The sequence below is a fragment of the Pholcus phalangioides genome, unplaced genomic scaffold (assembly GCF_987345545.1).
Source record: "Pholcus phalangioides strain wild (caught in Gottingen) unplaced genomic scaffold, Ppha-v1.0 ptg000001l_1, whole genome shotgun sequence".
In the NCBI taxonomy this organism is placed as follows: Eukaryota; Metazoa; Arthropoda; class Arachnida; order Araneae; family Pholcidae; genus Pholcus; species Pholcus phalangioides.
In genome coordinates this window covers 21,436,534-21,448,657 of record NW_028301594.1, presented here as the reverse complement: position 1 = coordinate 21,448,657, position 12,124 = coordinate 21,436,534, and the positions used below count along the sequence as shown (strand labels likewise).

The 12,124-nt window shown below is 33.8% G+C and overlaps 1 protein-coding gene across 1 annotated transcript; it reads left to right on the top strand.

Moving 5' to 3' along the window:
* The first annotated feature begins 218 nt into the window (after positions 1-218).
* LOC149090057 (uncharacterized) lies at positions 219-11,294 on the top strand. The gene is made up of 5 exons (XM_089232043.1): positions 219-304; positions 3,730-6,432; positions 7,908-8,100; positions 9,615-9,713; positions 11,006-11,294. Exons 2-5 carry the CDS (start codon positions 3,760-3,762, stop codon positions 11,164-11,166), a joined length of 3,126 nt encoding a protein of 1,041 aa, XP_089088169.1. The 5' UTR covers positions 219-304; positions 3,730-3,759; the 3' UTR covers positions 11,167-11,294.
* The last annotated feature ends 830 nt before the right edge of the window (positions 11,295-12,124 follow it).

Here is a 12,124-nt window from a genome sequence, read left to right as displayed (position 1 = left end):
TCATTGCCACATGACTCCGAAAATAATGTCAATTTGTGGAAATTTTTCTTACTTTTGCCATCATTTCCGACAATAGTTTGCTACGTCCTGTGTATTTAAATACCAATATCCCGTATTTTGTTCGAGAATATATGGTCAATTTACTCAGTGTTACTTTTATCAGATACAGATGGTGCTGACATCTTATTTTCCTATCATTGACCACAAGCGATGAATTTTCTTAACGGTAGATTTGTTTACATTGCATTGTTTACCGGGGTTGCTATGGCTGGCTCTTTGTTTGAATATTGGACAAAAGCAACAGGTAAAAAAAATCAGTTTTCTCATTTAGTTCGACGTGTTTCTGAATAATAATTGATATTTTAATTTGATAACAAGCATTAACAGCTGGGGGTGATTGTAGGATGCACATTGTGTTTCAGCACTGAAACTCTCTGTATAGAAATTCAAGTTATAGATGTATATGATTCATGAACTATTGCTTATTTCACTTTAGAAAGAAAAATTCATTATTGCGAAAGAAAAGTATTGTTGGAAATTCATTATTACTGGGAAGTATTGTTGGCAATTCATTATTGCTAAAAAGTATTGTTGGAAATTCATTATTGCTAAAAAGTATTGTTGGATATTCATTATTGCTAAAAAGTATTGTTGGATATTCATTATTGCTAAAAAAGTATTTTTGGAAAATGTCATTGTCATCAGTTTCGTATTTACTGGGTGGGGGGGGGGGGGATTAGCACAGGCTATAGCCCAGGGCAGCAAATTTGAGGAATAATTGGGTAAGAAAATTAGTAGGATAAGAAAAAGACTGCAGAATTTGTATAACCCTGAATAAATCCACCTCTGCCCAGACATCCAGCAGCGAGGTCAGTGACTAAAAAAGTGACCTAAAGAGTTTGCAAGCACATGAGTGAGCAAAACAGTGACGTAGAACATGAGAAAGCATGTGAATGGCCTAAAATTAATGGCCTACAGAGAGAGGACCCAGTCAAAGAGTGACATCGAGCGTGTGCAAGCTGTGAATGGCCAAAACAATGACCTAGAGGGCATGGAAGCATGTGAATGACTTAAAGAGTGTGTGACTCAGAAACACAAATGAACTTGCAGGCATGGAAGGAGGCCAAGCGAGATATAGCTGAGGGTGGCAAATTCGAGGAAAGAGTAGTCAAGAAAATTAAAATAGAATGGGAGAAAGGCGGCAAAATTTGTGTAGCCTGCAGGCGGGAAAACCATAAATGTGCTTCTGATTGTCATCAAAAGTGACATTCAAAAATGTTTGAAACACTTTTGCATCATGAAAACTAGATTTTGCTGATAGGGTTTTATTTATTTTATTTTTTTGTCACATGTGCCAAGCCCTGTATGCTTGAGTGGGGACCCTCAGGTCTTTTGTAGGACATATATGCAGTGCTGTCTTAAGGCATGAACCCGAAGGACTCAAGAGAAGAGGGGCCTCACAAAAATGAGATATGGTTCAAATTTTCAAGAATTTGCCTGGTAAGCATGGCCCCCACAAATTGGGGGGGGGCTGGCAAGGCTCTAGTCCTGGGATCCGGAACAGTTCTCATCATTTTTTTGTTTTTTACGCTATAAATTGACTACAGAAGTGGCCTGTGAAAAGTCTGACCGAGGGGCCCGCAAAAGATCCCGGTCTAGGGACCCCACTCCAGGATGTGGGGCCCCTGCTGGTAAGCCTCAGAAAAATTAATTGGATCAATGCCACTGTTTACATTTTTACTACCATCTCCATAATAAGCTACCAATAGTAATATTTGGTTTGCGCATCTCCCTCTTGATATTTTCTATAACTTCACACTTATGCCCGACTACATTGATTTTATATTAAATATATGCTAAAAAATAATAATTTAGATCCCTGGATCCCTTAGAGAGTTTCAGGCTTTCCATAGTCAGTCTGAACATGCAAACAGCACATAATGTTCTTTCAAAACTTGCTGGTGCAGACACCTGTCTTCTATATTTTGAAGTAAAGATGATAGATGCTTGAATTTTTGTTTTATGTAAGTGTTGTATTGTGGGCTTACCTGCTATCTGCAGAGAGTCCTTTTCAAATGGGAGACCGGCTTGCATTCGTGTTTTAATGTTTGACAACTGTAGAAATTACCTGCTTCAGCTAATCACCACTGTACCTACCACCAACAAAGCTTGAACCTAGATCACCATGAGAGTCTAGAATGATGCCTACACGGGCGCACAACAGCTACTACTAAACTGTACATGCACCACATATACATTCCTCTACAGAATTTGTAATTTATCGTTACATTTTTAAATATGTGTGTTTTGAGTGGATATGTGGCCCTAAAGTATTTATTTTGACGGAATTGTGGTTGTTTTGTGTTCTTGCTGGTGATGTCATCTGTCTTCCACATTTGAAAGTGAAGATAATAAATGCTTGAATTTTCATATTCTGTGAATATCATGTTGAACGTCTGCCTACTCTCTCTGCAGAGAGACTTTTCTGCATTGGGGACTGGTTTGTATTCCCGCCTTGGAAGTTTGAAAACCAACTTCAGTTGACCGCCACCATGCCGCCAACTGGGTTCAAGCCTGTATCCTTACAATAATAAAAATACAAAAGTCTCAATCAATATCTTTAGTCATATCAGTCGATTGGCAGTGCATCTTAAGTTATTCATAACAATGAGATTGTCATTATATAAGCTGCACTCACATTTTTTTTTTTAATACGAAGGCTCTTCAGTGCATTGTCCAAAGAGCCTCTTGAGGAAGTGACTGAGGCTAGTCTTAGGGTTTTGAAATGTATCTCAATTGTGTCATACTTGGAGGAGTTTTCAGTTCACATTTCTTGGCCAGAGGTCCCCATTATGCAGTTCCTGCATATTTGTTACATGAAATTTCTACTATACTTTGGATCATTGTTTATAATGTTCCCACTCAGATCATTTTGCTTTGTACAACTATTTTTCGTGGTCCCAGAGTGCATTACACATATTCTAGTATAAAAATTAAATTTAAATAAGTGTTATAAGGATAAAACTTATAAACTATTATCAGTCTGGCAATGTCAGCTTTCTCCACATTTATCAACATTTTTCAACATAAATAACATCACCCATCATCATCACCAAGTCCATCATCCTAGGCTAAAGTTTGAGCACAATGTCTGGTAAATTTAAGTAAGTGTGGTCGGCTGAATTTGGTTTTCTGTGGTTCTCAACTTTGAGGAGCGAATGCGAGCCGATCTCCCCATTGAAAAGTACTGCCACAGAGGGCAGCAGTCCTACAACAATACAATTATCCAATCATTTGGCTTAACTCATAGTTTGAAAAATTTATTTAGCAGATGTCAGTGCTATAACAAGCATAACACAGGAACAAACTTCACGTTAGGTCCACAACACATACTCACAGCTTCCAGCATAATCCAGATCTTCTTCAACCAACTACTAAAATCACTTCATTGAGACAGAGCAGTGGGTTATGATCTGGTTAGGAGGAGGTAAATTTAAGTAATTTGTTTATAATTTATCATATTCATGAATATGAGCTGGGGATTATGCATGATTACCAATAAAAATGATAAATTTAAGAAAAATTATCAAAATTACCAAAATGATCAACAATTATGCATAACAACTGGTTACTATGTATAATAACCAGATTTATTACGTTTACCTTAACATATATATGGAAAAATATGTTTTTAATTTGATGCTCTAATTTCTTTATTTCTGTTTTCAGACAAGAAAATGTGAGAATCTTTAATGATTGATGGCCATGGATGGATACAAAGTAATCAAAAGCCTCGGTGAAGGCTCTTTCGGCAGTGCTCTGCTGGTGGAGAATCTGCAGAGTAGAATACAGTATGTTATAAAGAAAATAAACCTGTCACCAATGTCGCCTAAAGAATGTGAGGAAGCAAGGAAGGAAGTGCATATACTCTCTCGTCTCGAGCACCCAAACATCATAACATACCACAAATCCTTCGAGGATGAAAACAATTTGTACATAGTCACTGATTATTGTGATGGTGGTGATTTATATTCAAAAATTATCACTCAGAAAGGCAGTTTGTTTCCAGAAGAGCAGATTATGAACTGGTTTGTGCAGATATGTTTGGCTGTGAAATATATTCACGATAGAAAGATATTGCATAGGGACATTAAATCACAAAACATATTCCTTACTAATGCTGGGGTTGCGAAACTTGGAGACTTTGGAATCGCTCGTGTATTAAGCAACACATTAGAATTGGTTCAGACATGTATTGGCACACCCTATTATTTATCTCCAGAAATCTGCGAAAATAAGCCTTACAATAATAAGTCTGATATTTGGTCTCTGGGTTGCGTGCTTTATGAAATGGTGACTCTCAGACACGCATTTGAAGCTAAAAATATGAAAAGTCTTGTTTTAAAAATTGTGAGAGGTCTGTACCCTCCGATTCCTACTATTTACAGTGATGATCTCCGCATGTTATTGAGTCAGTTGTTCAAACGAAACCCTCATGAACGTTTGTCAATCAATGCCTTAATAAAAAAGCCATTCATTATAAATCAAATGTCTAAAGTCCTCAACATATCACCAGAAGAATTAGAAATATATAATTCGATGAACCAAAGATCGAATCCAGCTCAAATCTGCAATTCTGTCAAAGTCAGGCTGACTGATCCTGCCAAAAAGTATGGGGTCTCTATCGCAGGAAAGAAGCCAAAGTTTGCAAAGGCTTCTAAAAGAATAAATAGTGGTAAATATCAGAACAAATGTTCCATGCCAAATGGTAATAATAAGTGCATATCCTTTTGTTCAAATGAAAATAAAGATTGTGTTAAAACATCTCCAATCAAGAAACTCTCAGTATTGCCACAATTGCCGGTGAATAATGTTGATGAAATACAAAACGACGATGCTCTCCGTATTTCTGCGTGTGATAATGTACTTCCACCGGTCTCATTCCCTCAGGAGGTAACCAATTTGGAAATTAACAGGAGCCATTACAAAAATCCCTGGGAGCTAAACAATACCTGTACAAATTCAAACAGCAATGTCACAGATAATTCAAAATCACAGTCTTCGAGTTTGTGTGGCAATAAAAAATCACAGAGCAATGTGAACCGGTTAGTAGAAGCCCTTCTTGAAAAAAGTGATTGTAATAAACGACTTTTAGATTGGATAACTGCCAAAAGAGACATAGAACTACCAGCGGTGATTAATAAAGCTCCACCAAAGTGTAATGAAGCCGATCCAAAATCAAGATGGAAGATTTCATCCAGCGTTACAGATTTAGTCAATTTACCTTTAGAAGAAACATCGTCTAAAATGGAGCAAACATCATCAAGGGATAAAGTAATTGTGTATCAAAGGCAAAGACCTCATTCTGCTCCAATCAATCGTGGTAGAAGAACACGAAACGATCAACGAATACAAGATTCATTGCCATTTCTACCATGTGACTGTTTCGATAAGCCGCCAACGCTGTACCCTATTCTAGATGATGAAGATTTTGATGCCAGTGAGACTGGATCTCAATGTCACAGTTCTAAAAGTCAGACTTTTGGGGATACTGCTGTGGATTCTGTGGCAGAGACTAGCCTTTTTGAAAAATATGGAACCGGTACTTATCTCATAGATCCAGTCAACTCAGAGGATGAAATGATTTCAACAATTGAAGGATATAAGACATACACTTTGACAATAGATAACAAAGAATCTGAAACCTTAAATGACAATCATTCAGTGGATAAAGAGGAACTGGAATCATCCCTGACAAACAATTTTTCTTCAGACTGCATTAAAACTGCTATTCAGATTGACGCATGTAAGAAGAGTTTATGGGAAAACTCGTGTGAGCATGAAAATCAGGAAACTTTTTCAATTGATATTTATGATGAAAAATTACCAAATATTCCCCTTGCGTCTGCAAAAGAGCCTATTGGTGTCACTGAGGAATGTACAGCATTACCTGTCATGTCCTGTACTTATACAAAGCTGAACTCAGCTAATACCTTTATCAAAAATATAAATAACCCACCAAATCAAAACTGTGATATCTTAGAAACCTCATCTCTTTGTCCTGTGATGAAATCCATTCAAGAAATAACTGATTTAGTGGGAGACAATAAAATAGACATAGGATACTGTGAGAAAAGTACCCAATGTGACCTGATTAATACTTCTGACCGGTCACATTCTGTTGATTACTGTTTTTCAGTTAATCGCACCTGTCATTTTTGTAGTAATGATATTAGCTCTTCTTGTTTCCATGAATCTCACCAAATGTGTACATTGGCTCCAAGAAGAACATCTGAGTCTATGTGTGATTCAAATCGCAATTTTCTTCTTAAATCCATGTCGAAATCATTACCTGATCTGCGATTCATTTCTTCAAGTTCTGTTGCTTTCGATTTCAGTCTGGTCAAAGCTGCCAAAGTTACTAATGAAGAGGTAAATGTCCAGGGTGGACCAAAGATTGAATCATCTAAGAAATTAATTTGAAATCACCTAATTGTGATATGATACTTTTGTTTGCGATGAAATGCATGTTATGGTCAAGAATTTTTTTTTTTAATTTTGAGATTAAAAAAAAATAGTCTAAATTTCATGCATAGATGCTGATAGATACCATGAAACATGTAAACAAAAGCAGAAAAAAATTTTCAAAAACAGTTATTGTTCATTTTAGAGTTTAGAATTTTTACATCTACCAGTGTCACATTTCAATATGCACACCCTTTGTAGCTTACCCCACATGTGAGCAATACTCGATTTCAATCCATGCATTTGCTGATATGGATTGATGTAGATTCTCATGATTCATACCTTAAGCTGTTCAGTGCTTACCAAATATACAATGGTACTTCAGCTGACGAACACTTTGGCTTACAAGTTTGTTTGACTAAGATTTTTTTTTTTTGACGTTTTTCTGTTTAGGATAACAAACCTTTTAGTTGATATGGCAGCATTCTATGAAACAGCCATCTCATGAACTCAATTTTCAAGCCGATGAAAATTAATCCAATGAATAACTGACAAAGCCAGATTAATTTATTTCCACCCTTCAAAATAACTTCCCAGATATGCCTTTTTTTCTTTTTCAGAAGGACTTTGAACCATTACATGTAAAATGAATGATTAAGCTAAGAGAAAATGACTTGGATGAATGGTTTCAGTGGATACTGTAAACCTTTTGATGCCAAACTGTCCGGCCAAAGGAACTTATCGTTTCTTTCCGCGTGTGTGTGTGTCAGAGAGATATGCTCTGACTATATCACATAGCACACCAACTTCCACACTCTTTTGTTTTTACTATTTGTCACAAACCCAACTGCATTCATACACAGTGTGAAATAAAAATATGTTTAGTTTTTTACCTTCCTTCAAATTTTCCTTCATCCAATAGTAAAGTTGTTTATCCCAACCCTTGGCCAGTATTTGTCTTTTTACAGTGCTTCTTAGTTTATTTGTGGTTTGAGTAATTTTATTTGGAAACATGAGAAATCGTGTTTCTGTCAACAGAGATTTTGGCTAACAAATATGATTCTGGAATGAATTAGGTATTTTCATTAGCCAAGATGTCACTTTATATAGTACAGTGCTGGCTATGCATAAAATTCTTAGCTATTTTTTAGTTAAAGTAGTTAGCATGCTATTTTTTTTTCTAAAAATATGTTGCAGAAAACATTTTAGCTAACACAAACGTGAAAAAACATAACTCAGATTGAATGAAACACTCAGCCTTATTCTCGTGTTTTTTCTCCATATCACCTCAAAATGAGTCATAATAAATCTTTATTGCTTCCCTTAAGTGTGTAATATACATTCATCACACAAGTCAAATTAAAATAATTTATAAATTACAATATGCTCTTCATTTCGTCATATTTTTATTCTTCTTAATCCATATTATTGCTTCAATTTAGCCGGAGTTTTCACAAACCATCATACCTGATGACTTGTACAGAACAGCATCTGATATACAATTCAGTGAAGTCAGCAGCAATAATGAAAACAGTGACTTATACTTTATATGCAAGAATATGAAGAACATCTTGATGGATTCTCGGAACAAGAAACCTGATGACGATGCTTTGTCATCTACTTCATGGCCTAGTGGTAGTTTTTCAATTTTATATATATATGACCTTTGTTGAATACTTTTTTGCTTTCATAAAATATAATGTTTCTCTCATTAACTCTTCCTGATGTTATAAAATCAAACTTCTCTCCATTTCATATTTTATTAAATGACTACTTTTAGTTACATACATTTTTTAATTCATAGAGGTCTCTAAAAAACTTCACACACACAATAATATGTCATCAGTGGTTTTTGAATTGTGCTGGCAGCTTACTTTACTGTCGACTACACTCATGAGAAATTTGTTGGGAAAATTGTATTTGATCATCGTGTCTTTCTTTATTTCACTAAGTCTATATGCAGTATAGACTAGACTTTTGTGAATTTAATTTAATTTTAGAAGAAAATTTTTTTTCCAATTTAAATTAATTTCAGTGGGAGAAAGGAAAATTCTCTCATTTGCGTCTTTGAAGTTAGCTTAAAGAATTACTTTAAATGACACTATAAAAGATCTTTGGAAACTTTTTCTAAATAGAAGTATGCCTCTAGGATCAAGGGTTTGTCAGTAAAATGCCATATGCCCTGTTTGCTATGCACCCTGTATATCATCCACTTTTATCTGTAGTTACATTTAAATGTTACTATATAAATAACTACATTAATATTTATAACTGTGCTATAATAAGATTGAAGAGAATGTGAAAACCCATAAAAACATCAATAAGGTTTTTATGACCACACATTGAAAAAGAGTATCATGGGGAGGGGAGCAGATAACTATTGTTGGTATAAGTTAATTTTCTTGTCAAGGTTTTCCTTCTTTGTATCTGCCTGCGAGCACAAAAGCATAGTTATTTGGAAATGACTGGTGTACTCTGGGTCATGGTCTTATTGCCATTCACATGCATGGAAAAAATTATCAGATAACTACATCCTATCCTAAACTGTTGCGAAAATTCCTCAGAAATGACAATTAAGTCTGATTGATGATCAGACAAATACTGGTCTTGGTGTGATTATATGAATTAATCATACCACAGACAAATTTAAGAAATTTGGAAAACATTGAACAAAAATAACTTAATTGATGAAAAAAAATATTAATTTTTTCACACATTTAAAATAATATTAATCTATCAAATTTGGGACAGCCTTTTTAAACTTTCACTATTTTTTTCATATATTTACTGATCTATCTTTATACAAAGTCACTATTGCAAAACTTGATGATTGACAGTGTGTTTAGTATTTTAGTAAACTTAATGGCAGACGGAAGCACTACACACAACAATCATTACACAGAAACAAACTTCACGTCGGGTTCACTACACATACATACACATATTCCAACATGCACCAATTCTTTAGAACTTCCACAGAGGAATATGGACAAAGTGCATATCTGGTTCAGTAGTAGTGTATTTAGTATTGCTATTGTACATGCACAATAATATTCAGTATGCATATTTAATATTATGCATAATTAGTGTATCATACTTAAATTTTCATTTTTAACGCTGTGTATTTTTTATTTTTTATTTTTCAATAGTGAGTGATAATGATGTATCTGAAAACAATTCGTTTTCGTCCTTGGAGGTTTTGAGAGAAGAGTTGGAAAATGAAATTGGTTTAGAAACACTTATGAATGGTAATAATTTTCATGATTTTCCTTTCTGAAAAAAATTTTGCTGAAAACTAACGAACACAACACTTTTCAGTAACTGAGAAATTTACAAATACTTTTCTTGTAGAGATTGTACTTTATATTGATGTGGAACCTTTTTAAGTTTTCTCAACAGTTTGAGGCATGAATCGCATTTCAATGATTTCTTCCATAAGTTGCGTGATGATCGATCGCAGTCATAGTTACCAGTCTAAGCATTAACCTTTACCTTCTAGTCAAACTGATACAAAAATTTTCTTCAAATCAATTCAACTGAAAATATTTTCACTTAAAAAAGTCAAATATTAAAACAAAATATCTTTATATGCTGTTTTAATTAATCTTGGTCAATTTAAGATACATTTTGAAGGTTAATAACTAAAACTTTTACTGGAAGCAAATTTCTCTCCAAAGCTAGTTTCTGTGCATGCCTTCAAGTCTGACTTTATTATGTGTAGCAAAATAAAGAAAATTATTTTTTAAAAAAAGTGTAAAAGTAGCTTTACACTCATTCGAAAATGTATTTTCACATCAAAAACAGATGTGAATAAACTTTTGAAGAAAAAATATGTATATAAAAAAAGTTGAACCAATACAAAGGTCATCGGAGATGGGAGGGACTCCTAGCATGGTTTGAATAAAAATAGGCATTACGGATGGTTAACTAGGCTCAGCAGCACAAAAATACTAACATACAAACCTATGTTCCTTTCTACCTGCTTCAAGTACATTTTTTTATCCAAAGCGTTCTTGACAAGTATATTAAGTATAGGCCTACATGTAAATATAAGCCCAGTTTTTTCCAGTTTTTTGCTTTGTGTTGTTTGTAATCTTGGATTTACTGTATTTGATAAACTTTGCCTAATAATACTCAAATTGCCTAAAATTACCAATGAATAAGGCAAATGCACAAATAAGGGAAAAAAAAGTATAAAAAACTCCTAATGCATTTTGACATACTGTGGCTGTCGTCTTCAGAGGATAAAAAATAAATGTAAAATTACAGAGATTAGATAATTGAAGAGATCCTCAGTTAGCGTGATATTTTATACCCTCTGAAGATGACACCCATAGTGTGCCAAAATGCATTAAGAGTTTTGTATTTTCCTTGTATTTAACTTATTCTTTGGTGATTTTCTGAGTGCTGTATTTGAACTCTTTTACAGACATCCATATTGATTATGAGCTTGTTTTCATTCAATGTTTTTCCCAACAACCTTGTTGGGTAATTTGCCTTTTATGTATTAAAAATTTCTATTTGTCTTTTTTCCTTAAAGCTTACAAGTCTATTCTTGCAGTTTATGAAAATGAGAACATCAGTTTATCTGAAGGTACAAAAATGATTCTCAGTATGTTAGGTCCAGGACATGAGTATGTTGCCAGCAAAATATTGCATCTCGTCGTTGGAGAAGGTATTTTCATTGATGGAAATGTTTAATTACTGGGACAGCATTTAACTACATATCAGAAATCATAATTAGAATTATTGTGTTGTGTATTTTATGTAAATTTTATCAAACATTTGAACTTTGCTTAAAATGCCAGTATTAAAAATTGTTTTATATATTTTTAGTTTCATTTATCGGGCATCAAATATCTTTATTTTCAGTGCAGGGCTCTCTTGGTGCTTGTCTCTGATTCAGGACCCACAAGGCTTAAATGCCACTAGCTTACTTTTCAAAAAAGTTTTTTTCGATAGATTGCACATGTCAAAAATCACAATCATCACATATCTAATCATTTGCTGATTTCTCGTTATGATTACAATTCAGAATCATATCGAGATATATCGAGTCGGGATATCACTGTTACATATATATATATATATATATATATATATATATAGGAAGTTCCAGAAGTCTGAACTTTTTTAAAATAGCCTATTACATATAAATACAAACAGCTTAAAGCATTTGAAAGGGAATGTTTCAAAGTTGTTTTTATTTCCTTGCTACAAAATTTCTACATGTGTATCTTTGGTGATACATGGAATGTCAAGCAAAGATACACATGTAGAAATTTTGTATATATATATATATAAATTGTTATATATATAATTGTTAAATATATATATATATATTTTGTATATATATATATATATATAGCATATATATATATATATATATATATATAGCATATCTCACCCATGTTATTTGTAATATGGATGTTGAAAAAGAATACAAGTACAAGTAAGGATGAGAGTAAAATGAATGGAAGTAAAAATAAGCTTTAAAACCACCTTTTTCGAATGATTTGAGCCGTTTGTCTCTATGTTTAATAGCTTTCTTTAAATACATTTTACAAAACAGGTCCGGATCTCTGACCACACTGTATTTCAGTCTGTTTTTGATTTTTTGCTTGGTCGGCATAAAATCCAGTAAAACTCCTTACTTTAA